The sequence below is a fragment of the Dama dama genome, chromosome 12 (assembly GCF_033118175.1).
Source record: "Dama dama isolate Ldn47 chromosome 12, ASM3311817v1, whole genome shotgun sequence".
Taxonomy (NCBI): Eukaryota; Metazoa; Chordata; class Mammalia; order Artiodactyla; family Cervidae; genus Dama; species Dama dama.
In genome coordinates, this window is record NC_083692.1 from 95,368,308 (window position 1) to 95,388,609 (window position 20,302).

General features: G+C 40.3%; 1 protein-coding gene across 1 annotated transcript in view; it reads left to right on the forward strand.

Moving 5' to 3' along the window:
• SFXN1 (sideroflexin 1) overlaps window positions 1-20,302 on the forward strand; it is a 58,812-nt gene that overhangs the window by 23,194 nt on the left and 15,316 nt on the right. Inside the window, exons 3-7 of the mRNA XM_061158166.1 lie at window positions 12,358-12,528; window positions 15,229-15,327; window positions 16,843-16,918; window positions 17,485-17,570; window positions 18,774-18,901. Of these exons, the coding sequence (XP_061014149.1) occupies window positions 12,358-12,528; window positions 15,229-15,327; window positions 16,843-16,918; window positions 17,485-17,570; window positions 18,774-18,901 (560 nt within the window). The remainder of the gene's footprint in view (window positions 1-12,357; window positions 12,529-15,228; window positions 15,328-16,842; window positions 16,919-17,484; window positions 17,571-18,773; window positions 18,902-20,302) is intronic.

The window sequence follows — 20,302 nt, forward strand, 5'->3', positions numbered from 1 at the left end:
GCTAGCCATATATAAAAAGGATAATACCCAAAATAAGCAGAACCCAACTGTGGTTTATTACAACAATGCAATTTCATTTTAACATTTGGAAATTACTGTGTTAGTAGACTATGACAGAAAAACTCATGGTCATCTCAATAGATACAGAAAAAGCAGACAGAAGAATACAACATCAATTCATGATAAAACTCTCAGCAAACTAGGCATAGAAGGAATAAAATATATCTAAGAAAACCCTACAACAGACACCGAATTGAATGATGAAAGAATGAAAACTTTTCCCCTGAGATCAAGAACAAAGCCAAGATTTCAACAGTCACTACTTTCATTTAGCATTGTGCTGAGTAGCTAGTAGTCCAATTAGGAAAAATAGCAACATAAAAGATGTATGGATAGGAAAGGAACTAAAACTGTCTTCATCACAGAAAGCATGATCATCTGTATAGGAAAAATCTACCAAAAATGCAAATAGGGTGTGTTTAGCCCAATCATGAGATATAAGATCAATATACAGAAATCAATTGAGTTTCTATATACGAACAATTAATAACTGGAAATAGAAATTTTAAAAATAGTATTTTCAGTAGCAACAAAAATATTACATGCCTGATTTCAAGATTTACTATCAAGCTCAAGTAGTCAAAACAGTATAACATTGGCATAAAGATAGGTATACGGGTCAGTGGAACAGAATAGAGGATCCCAAAATAGGGTTCTCAAGATAATTCGGTGGAGAAAGAATATTCTGTTCGATGAGTGGGTCTGGAAAAATGGATTTTCCTATTAAAAAAAGCATTAGTCCTTAAACAAAACCATAAACATAACTTGAAATGAATAATAAACCTAAATATACAAGCTAAAACTATAAAACTTCTAGAAGATTGATCCTTTGATCATTATGTAGTGTCCTTCTTTGTCTCTTTTCACTTCCTTTATTTGAAAGTCTATTTTATCTGATATGAGTATTGCGACTCCTGCTTTCTTTTGGTCTCCGTTTGCATGAAATATTTTTTTCCAGCCCTTCACTTTTAGTCTGTATGTGTCTCTTGTTTTGAGGTGGGTCTCTTGTAGACAGCATATATAGGGGTCTTGTTTTTGTATCCATTCAGCCAATCTTTGTCTTTTGGTTGGGGCATTCAACCCATTTACATTTAGGGTAATTATTGATAGGTGTGGTCCCGTTGCCATTTACTTTGTTGTTTTGGGTTCACGTTTATACAACCTTTCTGCATTTCCTGTCTAGAGAAGATCCTTTAGCATTTGTTGAAGAGCTGGTTTGGTGGTGCTGAATTCTGTCAGCTTTTGCTTATCTGTAAAGCTTTTGAATTCTCCTTCATATCTGAATGAGATCCTTGCTGGATACAGTAATCTAGGTTGTAGGTTATTCTCTTTCATTACTTTCAGTACGTCCTGCCATTCCCTTCTGGCCTGGAGTGTTTCTATTGATAGATCAGCTGTTATCCTTATGGGAATCCCTTTGTGTGTTATTTGTTGTTTTTCCCTTGCTGCTTTTAATATTTGTTCTTTGTGTTTGATCTTTGTTAATTTGATTAATATGTGTCTTGGGGTGTTTCGCCTTGGGTTTATCCTGTTTGGGACTCTCTGGGTTTCTTGGATTTGGGTGGCTATTTCCTTCCCCATTTTAGGGAAGTTTTCAGCTATTATCTCCTCGAGTATTTTCTCATGGCCTTTCTTTTTGTCTTCTTCTTCTGGAACTCCTATGATTCGAATGTTGGGGCGTTTCACAGTGTCCCAGAGGTCCCTGAGGTTGTTCTCATTTCTTTTGATCCTTTTTTCTTTTTTCCTCTCTGCTTCATTTATTTCCACCATTTTATCTTCTACCTCACTTATCCTATCTTCTGCCTCCGTTATTCTACTCTTGGTTCCCTCCAAAGTGTTTTTGATCTCATTCATTGCATTATTCATTTGTAATTGACTCTTTTTTATTTCTTCTAGGTCTTTATTAAACAGTTCTTGAATCTTTTCAATCTTTGTTTCCAGGCTATTTATCTGTAATTCCATTTTGTTTTCAAGATTTTGGATCATTTTTATTATCATTATTCTAAATTCTTTTTCAGGTAGATTCCCTATCTCCTCCTCTTTTGTTTGACTTGGTGGGCATTTTTCATGTTCCTTTACCTAAATATATATGCACCCAACATAGGAGCACCGCAATATGTACGGCAAACGCTAACGAGTATGAAAGAGGAAATTAATAGTAACACAATAATAGTGGGAGACTTTAATACCCCACTCACAACTATGGATAGATCAACTAAACAGAAAATTAACAAGGAAACACAAACCTTAAATGACACAATGGACCAGCTAGACCTAATTGATATCTATAGGACATTTCACCCCAAAACAATCAACTTCACCTTTTTTCTCCAGTGCACACGGAACATTCTCCAGAATAGATCACATCCTGGGCCATAAATCTGGTCTTGGAAACTTCAAAAAAATTGAAATCATTCCAGTCATCTTTTCTGACCACAGTGCAGTAAGATTAGATCTCAAATACAGGGAAAAAATTGTTAAAACTTCAAACATATGGAGGCTAAATAACACGCTTCTGAATAACCAACAAATCATAGAAGAAATCAAAAAAGAAATCAAAATATGTATAGAAATGAATGAAAATGAAAACACAACAACCCAAAACCTATAGGACACTGTAAAAGCAGTGCTAAGGGGAAGGTTCATAGCATTACAGGCTTACATCAAGAAACAGGAAAAAAACCAATTAAATAACCTAACTCTACACCTAAAGCAATTAGAGAAGGAAGAAATGAAGAACCCCAGAGTTAGCAGAAGGAAAGAAATCTTAAAAATCAGGGCAGAAATAAATGCAAAAGAAACTAAAGAGACCATAGCAAAAATCAACAAAGCTAAAAGCTGGTTTTTTGAAAAAATAAACAAAACTGACAAACCATTAGCAAGACTCATTAAGAAACAAAGAGAGAAAAACCAAATTAACAAAATTAGAAATGAAAATGGAGAGATCACAACAGACAACACTGAAATACAAAGGATCATAAGAGACTACTACCAGCAGCTCTATGCCAATAAAATGGACAACTTGGATGAAATGGACAAATTCTTAGAAAAGTATAACTTTCCAAAACTGAACCAGGAAGAAATAGAAGATCTTAACAGACCCATCACAAGCAAGGAAATCGAAACTGTCATCAAAAATCTTCCAGCAAACAAAAGCCCAGGACCAGATGGCTTCACAGCTGAATTCTACCAAAAATTTAGAGAAGAGCTAACACCTATCTTACTCAAACTCTTCCAGAAAATTGCAGAAGAAGGTAAGCTTCCAAACTCATTCTATGAGGCCACCATCACCCTAATTCCAAAACCAGACAAAGATGCCACAAAAAAAGAAAACTACAGGCCAATATCACTGATGAACATAGATGCAAAAATCCTTAACAAAATTCTAGCAAACAGAATCTAACAACATATTAAAAAAATCATACACCATGACCAAGTGGGCTTTATCCCAGGAATGCAAGGATTCTTTAATATCCGCAAATCAATCAATGTAATACACCACATTAACAAATTGAAAGATAAAAACCATATGATTATCTCAATAGATGCAGAGAAAGCCTTTGACAAAATTCAACACTCATTTATGATTAAAACTCTCCAAAAAGCAGGAATAGAAGGAACATACCTCAACATAATAAAAGCTATATATGACAAACCCACAGCAAGCATCACCCTCAATGGTGAAAAATTGAAGGCATTTCCCCTGAAATCAGGAACAAGACAAGGGTGCCCACTCTCACCACTACTATTCAACATAGTGTTGGAAGTTCTGGCCACAGCAATCAGAGCAGAAAAAGAAGTAAAAGGAATCCAGATAGGAAAAGAAGAAGTAAAACTCTCACTGTTTGCAGATGACATGATCCTCTACATAGAAAACCCTAAAGACTCTACCAGAAAATTACTAGAGCTAATCAATGAATATAGTAAAGTTGCAGGATATAAAATTAACACACAGAAATCCCTTGCATTCCTATATACTAACAATGAAAAAACAGACAGAGAAATTAAGGAAACAATACCATTCACCATTGCAACAAAAAGAATAAAATACTTAGAAGTATATCTACCTAAAGAAACAAAAGACCTATACATAGAAAACTATAAAACACTGATGAAAGAAATCAAAGAGGACACAAACAGATGGAGAAACATACCGTGTTCATGGATTGGAAGAATTAATATTGTCAAAATGGCTATTCTACCCAAAGCAGTCTATAGATTCAATGCAATCCCTATCAAGCTACCAACGGTATTTTTCACAGAACTAGACCAAAGAATTTCACAATTTGTATGGAAATACAAAAAACCTCGAATAGCCAAAGTAATCTTGAGAAAGAAGAATGGAACTGGAGGAATCAACCTGCCTGACTTCAGACTCTACTACAAAGCCACAGTCATCAAGACAGTATGGTACTGGCACAAAGACAGAAATATAGATCAATGGAACAGAATAGAAAGCCCAGAGATAAATCCACGAACCTATGGACACCTTATCTTTGACAAAGGAGGCAAGGATATACAATGGAAAAAAGACAACCTCTTTAACAAGTGGTGCTGGGAAAACTGGTCAACCACTTGTAAAAGAATGAAACTAGAACACTTTCTGACACCATACACAAAAATAAACTCAAAATGGATTAAAGATCTAAATGTAAGACCAGAAACTATAAAACTCCTAGAGGAGAACATAGGCAAAACACTCTCCGACATAAATCACAGCAAGATCCTCTATGACCCACCTCCCAGAATATTGGAAATAAAAGCAAAACTAAACAAATGGGACCTAGTGAAACTTAAAAGCTTTTGTACTACAAAGGAAACTATGGGTAGGGTGAAAAGACAGCCCTCAGATTGGGAGAAAATAATAGCAAATGAAGAAACAGACAAAGGATTAATCTCAGGAATATACGGGCAACTCCTGCAGCTCAATTCCAGAAAAATAAATGACCCAATCAAAAAATGGGCCAAAGAACTAAACAGACATTTCTCCAAAGAAGACATACAGATGGCTGACAAACACATGAAAAGATGCTCAACATCACTCATTATTAGAGAAATGCAAATCAAAACCACAATGAGGTACCATTACACGCCAGTCAGGATGGCTGCTATCCAAAAGTCTACAAGCAATGGATGCTGGGGAGGGTGTGGAGAAAGGGGAACCCTCTTGCACTGTTGGTGGGAATGCAAACTGGTGCAGCCGCTGTGGAAAACAGTGTGGAGATTTCTTGGAAAACTGGAAATAGAGCTGCCATATGACCCAGCGGTCCCACTTCTGGGCATGCACACTGAGGAGACCAGATCTGAAGGAGACACGTGCACCCCAGTGTTCGTCGCAGCACTGTTTATAATAGCCAGGACATGGAGGCAACCTGGATGCCCATCAGCAGATGGATGGATAGGGAAGCTGTGGTGCATATACACCATGGAATGTTGCTCAGCCATGAAAGGGAATTCATTTGAACCAGTCCTAATGAGATGGATGAAGCTGGAGCCCATTATACAGAGTGAAGTAAGCCAGAAAGATAAAGAACATTACAGCATACTGACACATGTATATGGAATTTAGAAAGGTGATAACGATAACCCTATATGCAGAACAGAAAAAGAGACACAGAAATACAGAACAGACTTTTGAACTTTGTGGGAGAATGTGAGGGTGGGATATTTCAAAGGAACGGCATGTATGCTATCTATGGTGAAACAGATCGCCAGCCCAGGTGGGATGCACGAGACAAGTGCTCCGGCCTGGTGCACTGGGAAGACCCAGAGGAGTCGGGTGGAGAGGGAGGTGGGAGGGGGGATCGGGATTGGGAATACATATAGGTCCATGGCTGATTCATATCAATGTATGACAAAACCCACTGGGAAAAGAGAAAATAATAATAAAACAAAACAAAACAAAAAAAAAAAAACTTCTAGAAGAAAGCAAGATAAAATCTGTATGACTTTGGGATAGGCAAAGATTTCTTAGGCTGTAAGCAGGAAGAATAAGGGAAAAGTTTATCTCTACACTTCAGAAGACACTGTTTAGAAAACAAAAATGCAGTTCACGAACTGGAAGAAAATGTTTGCAAAACTTATAGCTCATAAGGGACTTACATCAACAAGAGATAAAGAATTCTTTTAAACCCAATTTTTTAAAATGGGTCCAAAGATTTGAGTAGACTGCTGACACTCAACCAAAGAAAATATGGAAATATCAAGCAAGTATATAGAAATATGCTGAGCATCATTAGTTGTTAGGGAAATGCAATTTAAAACCACAATGAAGTATCATCTCACACCTGTCAGAATCAAAAAGACAACAAATAACAACTTTCCGTGAGGATGTAGAGAAAAGGGAGCCCTCATGTCCTGTTGGTGGGAATGGATAGAATGGAGATTCCTTTAAAAATTAAAACTATTAGGTGGTGCAAACATAATTGCAGTTTCAGATCGTGAATTTTAAGTCATTATAACTAGGCTCAAACACATCTTTATTAATCAAAATAGGAACCATTATAATCAACACATTTTTGCCAATGAGAAATAAGTTTTGTTTATTCCTGTAGCATAAAAATCCATGCCTCAGGATTCATCAAACTCTTGGAAAGCGTTTTCCAAGCCTCCTGCTGGTTGTGGAAGCATTTTCCCTGCAAAAAGTGATTCAGATGCTTGAAGAAGTGGTAGTCGGCTGGTGAGAGGTCAGGTGAACGTGGTGGATGAGGCAAAACTTCATAGCCCAACTCGTTCACCTCTTGAGGTGTTCGGTGTGCAAAGTGTGGTCAGGTGTCGTCATGGAGAAAATCGGGGGCCATTCTGTTGACCAGTGCCGGCTGCAGGTGACAGTTTTTGGTGCATCTCATCAATTTGCTGAGCACACTTCTCAGTTAGAATGGTTTTGCCGGGATTCAGAAAGATGTGGTGGATCAGACCTGCAGCAGACCACCAAACAGTGACCATGACCCTCTGTTTGGGTGCAAGTTGGGCTTTGGGAAGTGCTTCGGAGCCTCTTCTCAGTCCAGCCACTGAGCGGGCCATTGCTGGTTGTCATATAAAATCCACTTGTCGTCACACATCACAGTCTGGTTGAGAAACAGTTCATTGTTGTTGTGTAGAATAAGAGAAGACGATGCTTCAAAACGACAATTTTTTAATCTGCGGTCAGCTTGCGAGGCACCCACTTACCGAGCTTTTTCACCTTTCTGGTTTGTTTCAAATGCCAAACGACAGTAGAAAGGTTGATGTGGAGTTCTTCAGCAACTTCTCGTGTAGTGTAAGAGCATCAGTTTCGATGGTTGCTCTCAATGGTCCTTGTCAACTTCCGATGGCCGGCCGCTGGGCTCCTCGTTTTCAAGGATCTCGTCTCCTTTGCAGAATTTCTTGAAGCACCACTGTGCTGTATGTTCATTAGCAGTTCCTGGGCCAAATGAGTTCTTAATGTTGCAAATTGCCTCTGCTGATTTACAACCCATTTTGAACTTGAAAATCACTCAAATTTGCCTTTTGTTTAACATCATTTCCTAGTCTAAAAAAAATACGAAATATATAGCAGGTAATAAGGCATTTCACAAAAAACTGTGGAAAATTCTTAAAGAGATGGAAATACCAGATGTCCTGACCTGCCTCCTGAGAAATCTGTATGCAGGTCAAGAAGCAATAGTGAGAACTGGACATGGAACAACAGACTAGTTCCAGATCTGGAAAGAAGGACGTCAAAGCTGTATATTGTCACCCTGCTTATTTAACTTCTATGCAGACTACATCATGCAAAATGCCAGGCTGCATGAAGCACAAGCTGGAATCAAGATTGCTGGGAGAAATACTAATAACCTCAGATATCCAGATGACACCACCCTTATGGCAGAAAGCAAAGAAGAACTAAAGAGCCTCTTGAAGAAAGTGAAAGAGAAGAGTGGAAAAGTTGGCTTAAAACTCAACATTCAGAAAACTAAGATCATGGCATCTGGTCCCATCACTTCATGGCAAATGAATGGGGAAACAATGGAAATTGTGAGAAACTTCATTTTCTTGGGCTCCGAAATCACTGCAGATGGTCACTGCAGCCTTGATATTAAAAGACACTTGCTCCTTGGAAGAAAAGTTATGACCAACCTAAACAGCATATTAAAAAGTGGAGACATTACTTTGCCGACAAAGGTCCGCCTAGTCAAAGCTATGATTTTTCTAATAGTCATGTATAGATGTGAGAGTTGGACCATAAAGAAAGCTGAGCACTGAAGAATTGATGCTTTTGAACTGTGGTGTTGGAGAAGACTTTTGAGAGTCCCTTGGACTACAAGGAGATCCAAGTAGTCAATCCTAAAGGAAATCAGTCCTGAATATTCATTGGAAGGACTGATGTTGAAGCTGAAGCTTCAATACTTTGGCCACCTGATGCGAAGAACTGACTCATTTGAAAAGACGCTGATGCTGGGAAAGATTGAAGGTGGGAGGATGAATTGGTTGGATGGCATCACTGACTCGATGGACATGAGTTTGAGTAAGCTCCAGGAGTTGGTGATGGACAGGGGAGCCTGGCGTGCTGCAGTCCATGGGTTCATAAAGAGTCGGACACGACTGAGCCACTGAACTGAACTGAATAAGTCATAGCAAAAAACAATAAAGCAAGGAATGCATATTAAAATGATGTATAACATAACCACATTTATTTAAGAATGTTTTACAGTATCAAATGGCAAAATTCAGCAATGCAAAACCATAATTACTTTTGCACCAACCCAATACATACAGTCCATCAGTTCCACTCCTGGGTATTCAAAAAAAGATATATGTACACCTATGTTTATTGCAGCATTGTTTACAATAGCCAAGATATGGAAGCAATCTAAGTACCAATCAATAGATGAATGGATAAGAAGTTGTGATAAATACAGATATGTAAAAAATATATTACTCAGCCATAAAAGAAAAATGAAATCTTGTCATTTCTGAGAATACAGCTGGACTTGGGTTTGCTATGCTAAATGAAACAAGTCAGAGAAAGACAAATACTGTATGATTCTACTTGTATGTGGAATCTAGAAAATGAAACAAATGAACAAACATGACAAAACAAAAGCAAGCTCACAGATACAGAGAACAGACAGGTGGTTGTCACAGGAGAGGAGGTTGTGGAGAGGATAGAAATAGGTGAAGGGGATTAACTCCCAATTGGTACAGACTCCCAATTACTGAATTGTTGTCATTGTTCAGTCGCTTAGTAGTGTCCCAATTCTTTGTGACCTCAAGGACTGCAGCACACTAGTCTTCCCTGTCCTTCACCACCTCCCAGAGTTTGCTTAAACTCACGTCCATTGAGCTGGTGAGGCCATCCAACCATCTCATCCTCTGTTGCCTCCTCCTCCTCCTGCCCTCAATCTTTCCCAGCATCAGGGTCTTTTTAATTACAAAAGAAATGAGTCACAGGTATGAAATGTACATTGTGGGGATATGTCAAGAATTATAATTTTAATATCTTTGTAAGGTGGCAAATGGCAGCTAGACTTACAATTTTGAAATGTACAGAAGCACTGAATCACTGTGGTGTGTACCAGGAGCCAGCGCAGTGTTGTAGGTCAGTTATCCTGCAAAAACAATCTCATAGAAAAATTGCTCAGATTTTTGGTTACCAGAGGCAGGGGGTAAAGGAGAGGAAGTGGATAAAAGCAGTCAAAAGGTACAAACTTCCAGTTACAAGATAAGTACTTGAGATGTGATATACAACATGATAAATAAAGTGAACACTTCTATACATTATATATGAAAACTGTTAAGAGAGTACATTCTGAGTTCTCATCACAAGGAACAATATCTCTTTCTGTTCCTTTAATTTTGTATCGGTATGATATGAATGTTTGCTAAACTATTATGCTGATCATTTCATGATGTATGTAAGTCAAGTCATTATTTTGAACATCTTAAACTTATATAGTGCTATATGTTACCTATATCTCAACAAAACTGGAAGGGAAAAAGGGTATATACTGGAAAGTCTAAAGTAAAAGACAAAAACAACAAATACCACTTTATGCCTATTGACACTGACATTCACAAGTCGCTCAGTCGCCTCCGACTCCTTGCGACCCTATGGCCTGTAGCCTGCCAGGCTCCTCTGTCCGTGTGATTCTCCAGGCAAGAATACTAGAGTGGGTTGCCATTTCCTTCTCCAGGGGATCTTCCTGACCCAGGGATCAAACCCAGGTCTCCTGCATTGCAGGCAGACGCTTTACCATCTGAGCCACAAGGGAATCCCCTTTATGCCTATAAGAATGGCTAAAAAGAGAATTGATAAATGTGAGGCAAGTGCAAGACCACTGGGTGTCGTCATTAAAAGAAGTCCTTTGAATAACTGGAGGAATATGTGGTAGGCCTGGATATGGTACAGAGGTTTCAGATCTCTCCAGATTAATATAGTTTTGGTCAAAATACAATTGTGATCACCTATAAAATTAAAATAATAGTGGAGGTACTTTCAAAAAAGCAGACAAAGTAACGGAGTGAAGGACCGTGGTCTACGAGATACTAAGTGGACTGTCATACAGTGGCAACTAACGCATCATAAATCAACTATATTCCAATAAAAAATTAATTAAAAAAATAAATCATCGATTAAAATAGTGGCTTTGACACCATCAGATGAGGGGATTACTGTGGAAAGTCCAGAAAGCAAGCTTAACATTCATAAAAGCTCAAGTGATGATAAAGAGAACATTGAAATCCTTGTATTGGAATGGAGGACCAGCCAACTGGAAACAGAAGTTAAGCAATTCCTCATATTTGTATCTTAAGGTGAATCCCAAACAGATTAATGCCTTTAAGTGACCAAAAAACAACTATCAGGAAAATGCAAGAAGTGTCTGTGAGCATACCTGTGATCCTAAAACGGGTCACACCTTTCCAGGCAGAGCCTTCTTCTGTTCCTCTGCTGCGCTGTGCTTGGTCGCTTGGTCGCGTCCAACTCTTTGCAACCCCATGACCTGAATGCATAATAATAAAAATTTTCATGACAGCAGATAACCTAACTAGACAAAATTATCCACATTGTATAAAGGGTACAAAAGGTTACCTAGATAATAATGATGGTACCGCTGCTGAGGATAAGATAAAGGACCTACTCAAGTCGAGAAAAAGGATAAAATATGTACAGTTTTAATATTCCACATAGTTTTCATCTCAGAGAATATACTCATTTCTTTCTAAATAATCTTGGAGGTGGGAAAAGTTTTATTTATAAGGATGTTTACTTCCTCATCCTTTACCAGTGGAGAAGGTTAAATGCAGTTACAATGTCCTACAGCGGGGATTAGGATGATTTCTATGACTGCCTTAACACATTACCACAAACTGAGTGACTTAAAACAGTGGAAATGTATGGTCTGAAATCAAGGTGTTGGCAGGCCTGTTCCCTCTGACAGCCCTAGGGCAGGCCCTTCTTTATCTCTTCCAGCGTCTGGAAGCTCTAGGCTTGTAGCCATGCCACCCAAATCTCTGTCTCCCTCATCACACACCCTTCTTTATGTGACTGCGCTTGGTCTTACAAAGACATCGGCCATTGAACTTGCCCCCACTTTCCCGCAATCCAGCATGACCTCATCTTAACTACATAAGTAACAGCCCTGTTTACAAATAAGGTCATATTCTGAAGTTCCATGTGAATGTGAATTTTTTGGGGGGAAAGTATTTGACCCAGTATAGATGATATAGAAGAATATATAAAGATACAGAGAAAGGTTTACCTTCATTGATAAAAAAGGTGATAAATGCATCATGTATATAGATCTAGAAAAGCCTGAAAGGGTATTCAATAAGCATTACCAGTGACTGTGAATCAGGGAAAGCTTGAACGGTTTTAGTTATGCTAATGAATTTCTGTATTTTCTAAATTTCTTGCAAGGAATATGTGTTTCTTTGATAAGGAAATATAATGAACCTTTCTAGTCTAAGGTTTTCAAAATACAGGTTTAAGAATGATTTCATATTCTTGGTTACCACAGCTTTTGTCTAATGAGGTAAAAATATCTTAGAGTTTACAGAGTTCAAAGTACATTTTAAAATGTCATTTAAAACAATATTTCAAAGTTGAATAGTTCCCTATTATACAACAAACTTGTGTTTTTCCAAATTATAGATAATTTGAATTTGTGGGTTTAAAATGCTTATTTTAAGTGTATACTGTCCTTTGTGTTATTGGAATTTCCCTCACTCTATGAAATAGTTTGATTTTTCCCTCTATCTAGACACAGATGTTCTAGGTAGCACTGCTGAGATACTTGGAATGAACAATTGCTATGTTGTTTGTTGCTGTTTTCCTAGGCAAGGAATTGTTCCTTCAGGTCTCACAGAAAATGAATTATGGAGAGCAAAGTACATCTATGATTCAGCTTTTCATCCTGACACTGGTGAAAAGATGATTTTAATAGGAAGAATGTCAGCTCAAGTTCCAATGAACATGACCATCACAGGTTGTATGATGACATTTTATAGGTAAGTTCTGGCAATGTAACAACAGTTTGTTTTCTATTCCAGGAGCTTAAAGCACATTTTTGTACTTGAATGGTTTTATTGAAATAAATGTCATTTCATGTGGCGTTTCATTTTGTATAAAAGTTACAATCCTAGGGGGTTGTTTTACCTTTTCCTTTGGTTGAAGAGAACTCTCCTTGTTGCCCAAAAGGAGGTCGAATTTCTCCCTAAGTCTTAGACCCAAAAGAAAATGAGAAAGAAAGTTTAGAAAGCCTCTAAGCAGATTCTCTTTGTAATTGATTCATATAATATAGGTGTAAGTATATATGTAGGTGTAAACACCTAGGCTTATACGTAGAATGAGAAGGGATGAGAAATACTTAGCCTACAAGTAGCTTCTTTATGTAAGAGGAGGGACCTGACGTTAGTCACAGTAAGTGAGTGCCTGCTCTTTGCTGGGCTTCCTTATAAGTTTAAGACAAAATTTTTTTTTTTTAATTAATTAATTTATTTATTTTTTCAGTGGGTTTTGTCATACATTGACATGAATCAGCAATAGATTTACATGTATTCCCCATCCCGATCCCTGCTCCCACCTCCCTCTCCACCCGATTCCTCTGGGTCTTCCCAGTGCACCAGGCCCGAGCACTTGTCTCATGCATCCCACCTGGGCTGGTGACCTGTTTCACCATAGATAATATACATGCTGTTCTTTCGAAACATCCCACCCTCGCCTTCTCCCACAGAGTTCAAAAGTGTTCTGTATTTCTGTGTCTCTTTTTCTGTTTTGCATATAGGGTTATCGTTACCATCTTTCTAAATTCCATATATATGTGTTAGTATGCTGTAATGTTCTTTATCTTTCTGGCTTGCTTCACTCTGTTTAATGGGCTCCAGTTTCATCCATCTCATTAGAACTGATTCAAATGAATTCTTTTTAATGGCTGAGTAATATTCCATGGTGTATATGTACCACAGCTTCCTTATCCATCCATCTGCTGATGGGCATCTCGGTTGCTTCCATGTCCTGGCTATTATAAACAGTGCTGCGATGAACATTGGGGTGCACGTGTCTCTTTCAGATCTGGTTTCCTCAGTGTGTATGCCCAGAAGTGGGATTGCTGGGTCATATGGCAGTTCTATTTCCAGTTTTTTAAGGAATCTCCACACTGTTCTCCATAGCGGCTGTACTAGTTTGCATTCCCACCAACAGTGTAAGAGGGTTCCCTTTTCTCCACACCCTCTCCAGCATTTATTGCTTGTAGACTTTTGGATAGCAGCCATCCTGACTGGCGTGTAATGGTACCTCATTGTGGTTTTGATTTGCATTTCTCTGATAATGAGTGATGTTGAGCATCTTTTCATGTGTTTGTTAGCCATCTGTATGTCTTCTTTGGAGAAATGTCTGTTTAGTTCTTTGGCCCATTTTTTGATTGGGTCATTTATTTTTCTGGAATTGAGCTTCAAGAGTTGCTTGTATATTTTTGAGATTAATCCTTTGTCTGTTGCTTCATTTGCTATTATTTTCTCCCAATCTGAGGGCTGTCTTTTCACCTTACTTATAGTTTCCTTTGTTGTGCAAAAGCTTTTAAGTTTCATTAGGTCCCATTTGTTTAGTTTTGCTTTTATTTCCAATATTCTAGGAGGTGGGTCATAGAGGATCTTGCTGTGATTTATGTCGGAGAGTGTTTTGCCTATGTTCTCCTCTAGGAGTTTTATAGTTTCTGGTCTTACATCTAGATCTTTAATCCATTTTGAGTTTATTTTTGTGTATGGTGTTAGAAAGTGTTCTAGTTTCATTCTTTTACAAGTGGTTGACCAGCTTTCCCAGCACCACTTGTTAAAGAGGTTGTCTTTTTTCCATTGTATATCCTTGCCTCCTTTGTCAAAGATAAGGTGTCCATAAGTTCGTGGATTTATCTCTGGGCTTTCTATTCTGTTCCATTGATCTATATTTCTGTCTTCGTGCCAGTACCATACTGTCTTGATGACTGTGGCTTTGTAGTATAGTCTGAAGTCAGGCAGGTTGATTCCTCCAGTTCCATTCTTCTTTCTCAAGATTACTTTGGCTATTCGAGGTTTTTTGTATTTCCATACAAATTGTGAAATTATTTGTTCTAGTTCTGTGAAAAATACCGTTGGTAGCGTGATAGAGATTGCATTGAATCTATAGATTGCTTTGGGTAGAATAGCCATTTTGACAATATTAATTCTTCCAATCCATGAGCATGGTATGTTTCTCCATCTGTTTGTGTAAGACAAAATTTAACTCCATCCTCACCTTAACCCAGCAATCGCCATCCTCCAGGATCTAATGCCTGGTGATCTGAGGTGGAACTAATGTAATAATAATAGGAACACAGTGTGCAATAAATGTAATGAGCTTGAATCATCCGAAACCATCCCCTACTCCAGTCCATAGAAGAATTGTCTTCCATGAAACCGGTCCCTGGTGCCATAAAGGTTAAGGACCACTGCCCTAGCCCTCTTAAGTTTGTTGCATCCATAGTTAATGAATGAGGAAGCTGAGAATCAGAGAGGGTAAAAATCTGCCCAGCTCCACTGGTCCTCAGCCTCTGACCCAGAACATACAGTCCTGGACCCCGCACCCCCCCTGCTCCAGTCTGTCGCCTGTCTGGTTCCTGGCCTTCGCGTTGTTTGTTCTGCGTGACGGCCAGATCCCAAGCGGTGGTGGTGGTGTGATGGATCTCTCTATTTCAGGACCACACCAGCGGTACTCTTCTGGCAATGGATCAACCAGTCCTTCAATGCCGTGGTCAATTACACCAACAGAAGTGGAGATGCTCCCCTCACTGTCAAGTAAGACTGGAAGGTTTCACCGGCCTCTGCATTCTTTTGGTGTTCATTTGATCCAGTGGTGATGCCCTCCTGGTGAAAAAATATATGTGTACCAATTGTGCATGTGGTTCGGAATCGTAGGAGCCTGTGTCTCAGTAGTGTGTCTTTTCCTCCCTCTCTATCTAGATGACAGTTTGCCGCAGGCTGCCTTCTCAGGCATCACCCATGCTGTGAATGGCGCTGGTAGGAAGGCAGGGCTCCCGCACCCGAGGGCACATCCCCTTCACCCCACGGAACACACAGCAGGCAGCTCAGGGCAGGCCTTGAGAAATGACCTGCTCTGTACCCCCATCCACCCTGTGGGTTACACAGAGAGCAACATCAGCAGTGGGGGTCTCTGCAGAAATCCAGGGGGGGGGCAAAAAAAAGAAATCCAGGGGATTCTATATCTGATTTGTCTTTAAAATAGGATGTCTCTGGAGCCCGAAAGAAAGTGAATGGATTTAAAATTTTGCCTCCTGTGAAAAAATGTTCAGGCAAGCTAAAGTGATTAGTTAACCAAAACTTTGAGCCTAACTTATATAACATTTCAAAGAATTTTCGGTTTTGTTTTAACTCTTAAATTGAGTTTGATCACTTATATTCTTCTGTTATCATCCTAGGGAACAAAGAATATTGAAATCTGCAACCCAGCAGTGCTGATCGCACCTTCATTTCATCCAATTCTTGAATTAAAATTTATTTAAAAATAACAGAGAACTGCTGGGGCTTACTTGTATTTTGAGGATAAGACTTTTAGTATCTTTATACAGTAAGATGTCATTTTAAGAATGGCTGCCCTGCATTTTTACTTTCAGTATGTATAGCGATATTTTGAGAAGTATTTTTTATTTAAGTCCATATGCTACAAACCTTTAAGCTAATATGCATTTCTCCACATTTGTAGCTTCCTGCCCAGTCACAGCTTCCTTCCTTCCCCTCCCCTAGACACACATATTCTGCATGTCTACTTGTTCGGCATGATAGTTCGGTTATATGTGCAGAATGCCATTTTTATATGGGTCTGCTTCCTTTTTCTATGCTGCTGGCAGAGCTGAATATATCACTGATGAATCTTTTTTTTTTTTAATTTATTTTATTGAAGTATGCTTGATTTACAGTGTTGTGTTCCTACTGTGCCACCAAGTGATGCGGTTAAAATGCACATTCTTTTTCGTATTCTTTCCCGTTGTTGTCTGTCACGGGATGTTGAATGTGGTTCCCTGTGGTGTGCAGGAGAACACTGTTGCTTATCCATTTTATATACAGTGGTTTGCGTCCGCTAAACCCAAACTCCCAGTCCATCCCTCCCCGCCCCTTTTCTGGCTCGGCCGCCGCAAGGCTGTTCTTGAGCCTGTTCCTGTTTCATCAGCAAGTTCATTTGTGTCATGTTTGATGGAATCTCTGTTCTTAGTCTTCTGCATTTCTTCCCAAAATGCTGGCCTTGGGTTTTCCGACGTACACTCGTTGTTTATGTGCCGTCTTCCTCCTTTTCAGTGAACTGGGAACAGCTTACGTTTCTGCAACGACAGGTGCTGTAGCAACAGCGCTAGGACTCAACGCATTAACCAAGGTACTCAGATTTTTGTCTCCGTAGTAAAGCGGTTTAATTTGTTCTCACCTACCTGGCTCTCAGTCTCTCTGTTATTTCTCAAAATAGTTGAAGTCTGATGACTTTCTTATTATAGTCATCATCTTCAACTGTTTTTTTTTTTTAATTATATCGTCACTAATAACATTTGCCAAGACACTTGTTTGTACCTGACACTGTGTGTTAAGTGCTAAATGCTTCCCCACCACCCGCCACCGAGGCTGGGCGCTGGGCAGGGTGCCTCAGGGCACCCCTCTGAAGAGGTGGAGGAGTCAGCATCTAAACCCAAGACTTTGGGCCTTCAAAAACCCCTACTCTCTCAGCCACATGCAGCCACCAAAATATCATGGGTGCCCTCCTGGTCCCAGGATGCCCAGGCTGGCAATAGAAAAATAACCTCCAGGAAACAAGTTTTGAGCATACTTAAGGCCTGCGTTTCTGTACAAGTAGGACTCTGCATTGGTAATGGTTTTTGAGGAGAAATAAGTATTTGCGTTCAGTACTGTAGAAAAAGTGAGATCTCGCTTTTGGAATTGTCTTTTCCGCAGCACGTCTCTCCGCTCATAGGACGCTTTGTCCCCTTCGCTGCGGTGGCTGCGGCCAACTGCATCAATATCCCGTTAATGAGGCAGAGGTAAGGTCAATGTGCCCCCCAGAGGGGGCTGTGCGTGACAGTAGGAGCTCTTCTAGTAAATTGCTTTGTTGAAACTTTAAAAACTTTTGTTTTATTTTAATATTTACAGGTGAAATTATATGAGATTTGCTTCCATATAATCTGGTAACGGGGTGAGGATGGGTTCGTTGATGAAACAGGGTCCGCTCTGAGTTGCTGATTATTAAAGGGGACTGATGAGCGTATGGGATTTGGACTAGTCTTTCTACTTCTGTATGATACAAAGTTTAAAAAAATAGATCTCAGACTTAGGTCTGTGCCCAGAAAGCTTATTCTATAAAATAGGTTCTTCCCCCACCCAGATTCCCTTTTAGGGTTTAAGATAATATTAACCTGTATCTTTGGAAGTATTTTTTAGTACTGGCAAAAATTAAAGGAGAGGAAGAATGAAAAAAAAAAAGCATTTTGGAATGGATAACGAAAAACAGGGTAACAGAGGAGCTATAATTATAGCATTAGTGACCACAGTTAAATATTCAATAGTGCCTGTACTTGCCTAGTTAGTTTACTTAATGATGCTGTGAATTGTATCTGTCCCATTTTTTTTTTTTTAGAAATTCAAGCAAGGCTTCATTGTTAGGGCAGATCCTGAAGAAAAGACACAAAGAGACCAAAAAATTCAGCTCCCACTTTTGAAGAGCCTGGAGCAAAAGCAGGGGACTGGGGCAGGCCCTTGCACAGGCAACCTAAGGACTTGGCAAAATGCCTAAGCCACCGTCCTGCTGGTCCCCTGGACACACCCCTACCCTCACCCCACATAAGGAGCAAGCTGGCCCCCAACCGAGGGAGCTAGCAAGCCACTAGGGAGCCAGCAGGCTAGAAAAGGGAGCTGGTACTTGTTGTCGCTCCCTCTGCTGCCCAATTAAGCCTTGCCTGCATTTCTTTACGTTACCTATTCATCCTTTGAGTTCTATTGTTATTCAAAATGCTACCTTTTTTTTTTTTTTTTTTACAAAGTTTGCCAGTGTTGTTTCCTTTTTCTATCTATCCCACAAGGATTAAGCTTGTTCACAGCATTTAAAAGTAAGGCTTATTAGGGCCAAAAATGACTCTGGAGTGCATTTTTGGATTAAGTAGGGACTGGATCTTTCACAGCCTAAGTGCTGTTTCCAGCTGTTCCATGAACCGCCTGTGTATGAACTTTGCACGTGTCTTGCTCTCCAGGGAACTCAAAGTTGGCATTCCGGTCACAGACGAGAACGGGAACCGCCTGGGCGAGTCGGCAAACGCTGCCAAACAAGCCATCACGCAAGTAGTTGTCTCCAGGATCCTGATGGCAGCCCCTGGCATGGGTGAGGAGAACCTTGGCATCTGCTCGTGTACTTGGCACGTCTTGCTTGAACAGGCGTTGGTGTGCCAGTGAGCACCAGCCGTGAAGGATCCCTCCCTGAGGCGGCATCTGGTGGGGGAGGCAGAAAACTGGCCAGATAAGTCAAATGTGTAATCTGTGAGATGGTTATCAGGGCTCAGCAGATACCGAGGGTGGGGATCTCGGAGTGGAGGTGTTATCAAACACAAGTCTGTGTGTACAGTGAGGCCAAACAGCACCAAAGGACAGAGTCTGGAGAAGAGGAACACCTACTGCAGGGCTGTGCAAGGGCAACAGCGGCTCAGGCCCTGAAAACCCCAACGCATTAAAAAGCAAAGCATTTTGAAAGGCCACACGGTGGGGAGGGGTGCCGCGGGGCGTGTGGCTGGCTCCCGCACAGTTCCCGGATTGGTTGATGGTAAGGTAGCAAGGGGTTAGCAGCATCAGTCCTTAGGCGCCGGACAGTCTGGGGGCTGTGTGCTCATGATCATCCTGAGATACTGTTATCTGGGTGCTTCAGAGAGGAGCTGCAGCAGAGGATGTGGGGGACGGGGTCTGTCCCAGGAAGACCCCAGAGGTCCTGCTCGGTGACAGAAGTAGATTGGGCAGATAAGGGGGAGGGTGGTTCCAGGGATGCATCTTCTGGGGCAGATGGAACAGCAAGAGATGGCTGAGGCACGCCTGGTGGCTTGGAAGCATCACAGGGCCACGTGGGGGGAGAGAAGGGGGCAGGGCCAGTAGACGGGAACCGGGCTGACATGGGCAGAGCACGGATGGCTCTGCAGGCATTTGGAGCCCTGGCTTTAATCCGAGGGGTGGGAGGCCATGCAGGGTTTTGAGCAGGGAAGTAGTGATAATAACGCAACTCGGGCTTTACCTGCATGGCTCTGGCGCCATGTTGAGAGTCAGCTGAAGAGGAGCCAAGACTGGTGATTGGAGACTGGTCAGGGCGGTGGACGGACCAGGGCAGTTGACAGTACGGGTGATGAGAATTTGAAGAGAAAGAATTTGGTCTTTATCAATCTTGACAAGAAACTTCTAACAGTTCTTGAATAAGAATATTTTATACTGAGGGTTTATTTGTATCAATTGGAAACCATTGGAACACAAACCAAGTTGGGTTAATTCCAACAACTGTGAGTAAAATGGCTGCCAGTATGGACTCAGTTTTGTCCATTAGACTTGGACTCAGCATGACGAAATGCAAAAGATCTCCGTTGTGACTTAGTTCCCTGGAGAATCTCTGATCTACTCCTAAAGCTTCTTCAGCTACACTCAGACCAGGACTCTCAAGAAGGTTCTCAGAAACCACAGGGCCCAAGAGTCTGTTACTCTTTAAAGAAAAAAGAAAATAGAAATGAGTATCTTCAATTTCCTTGTCTAA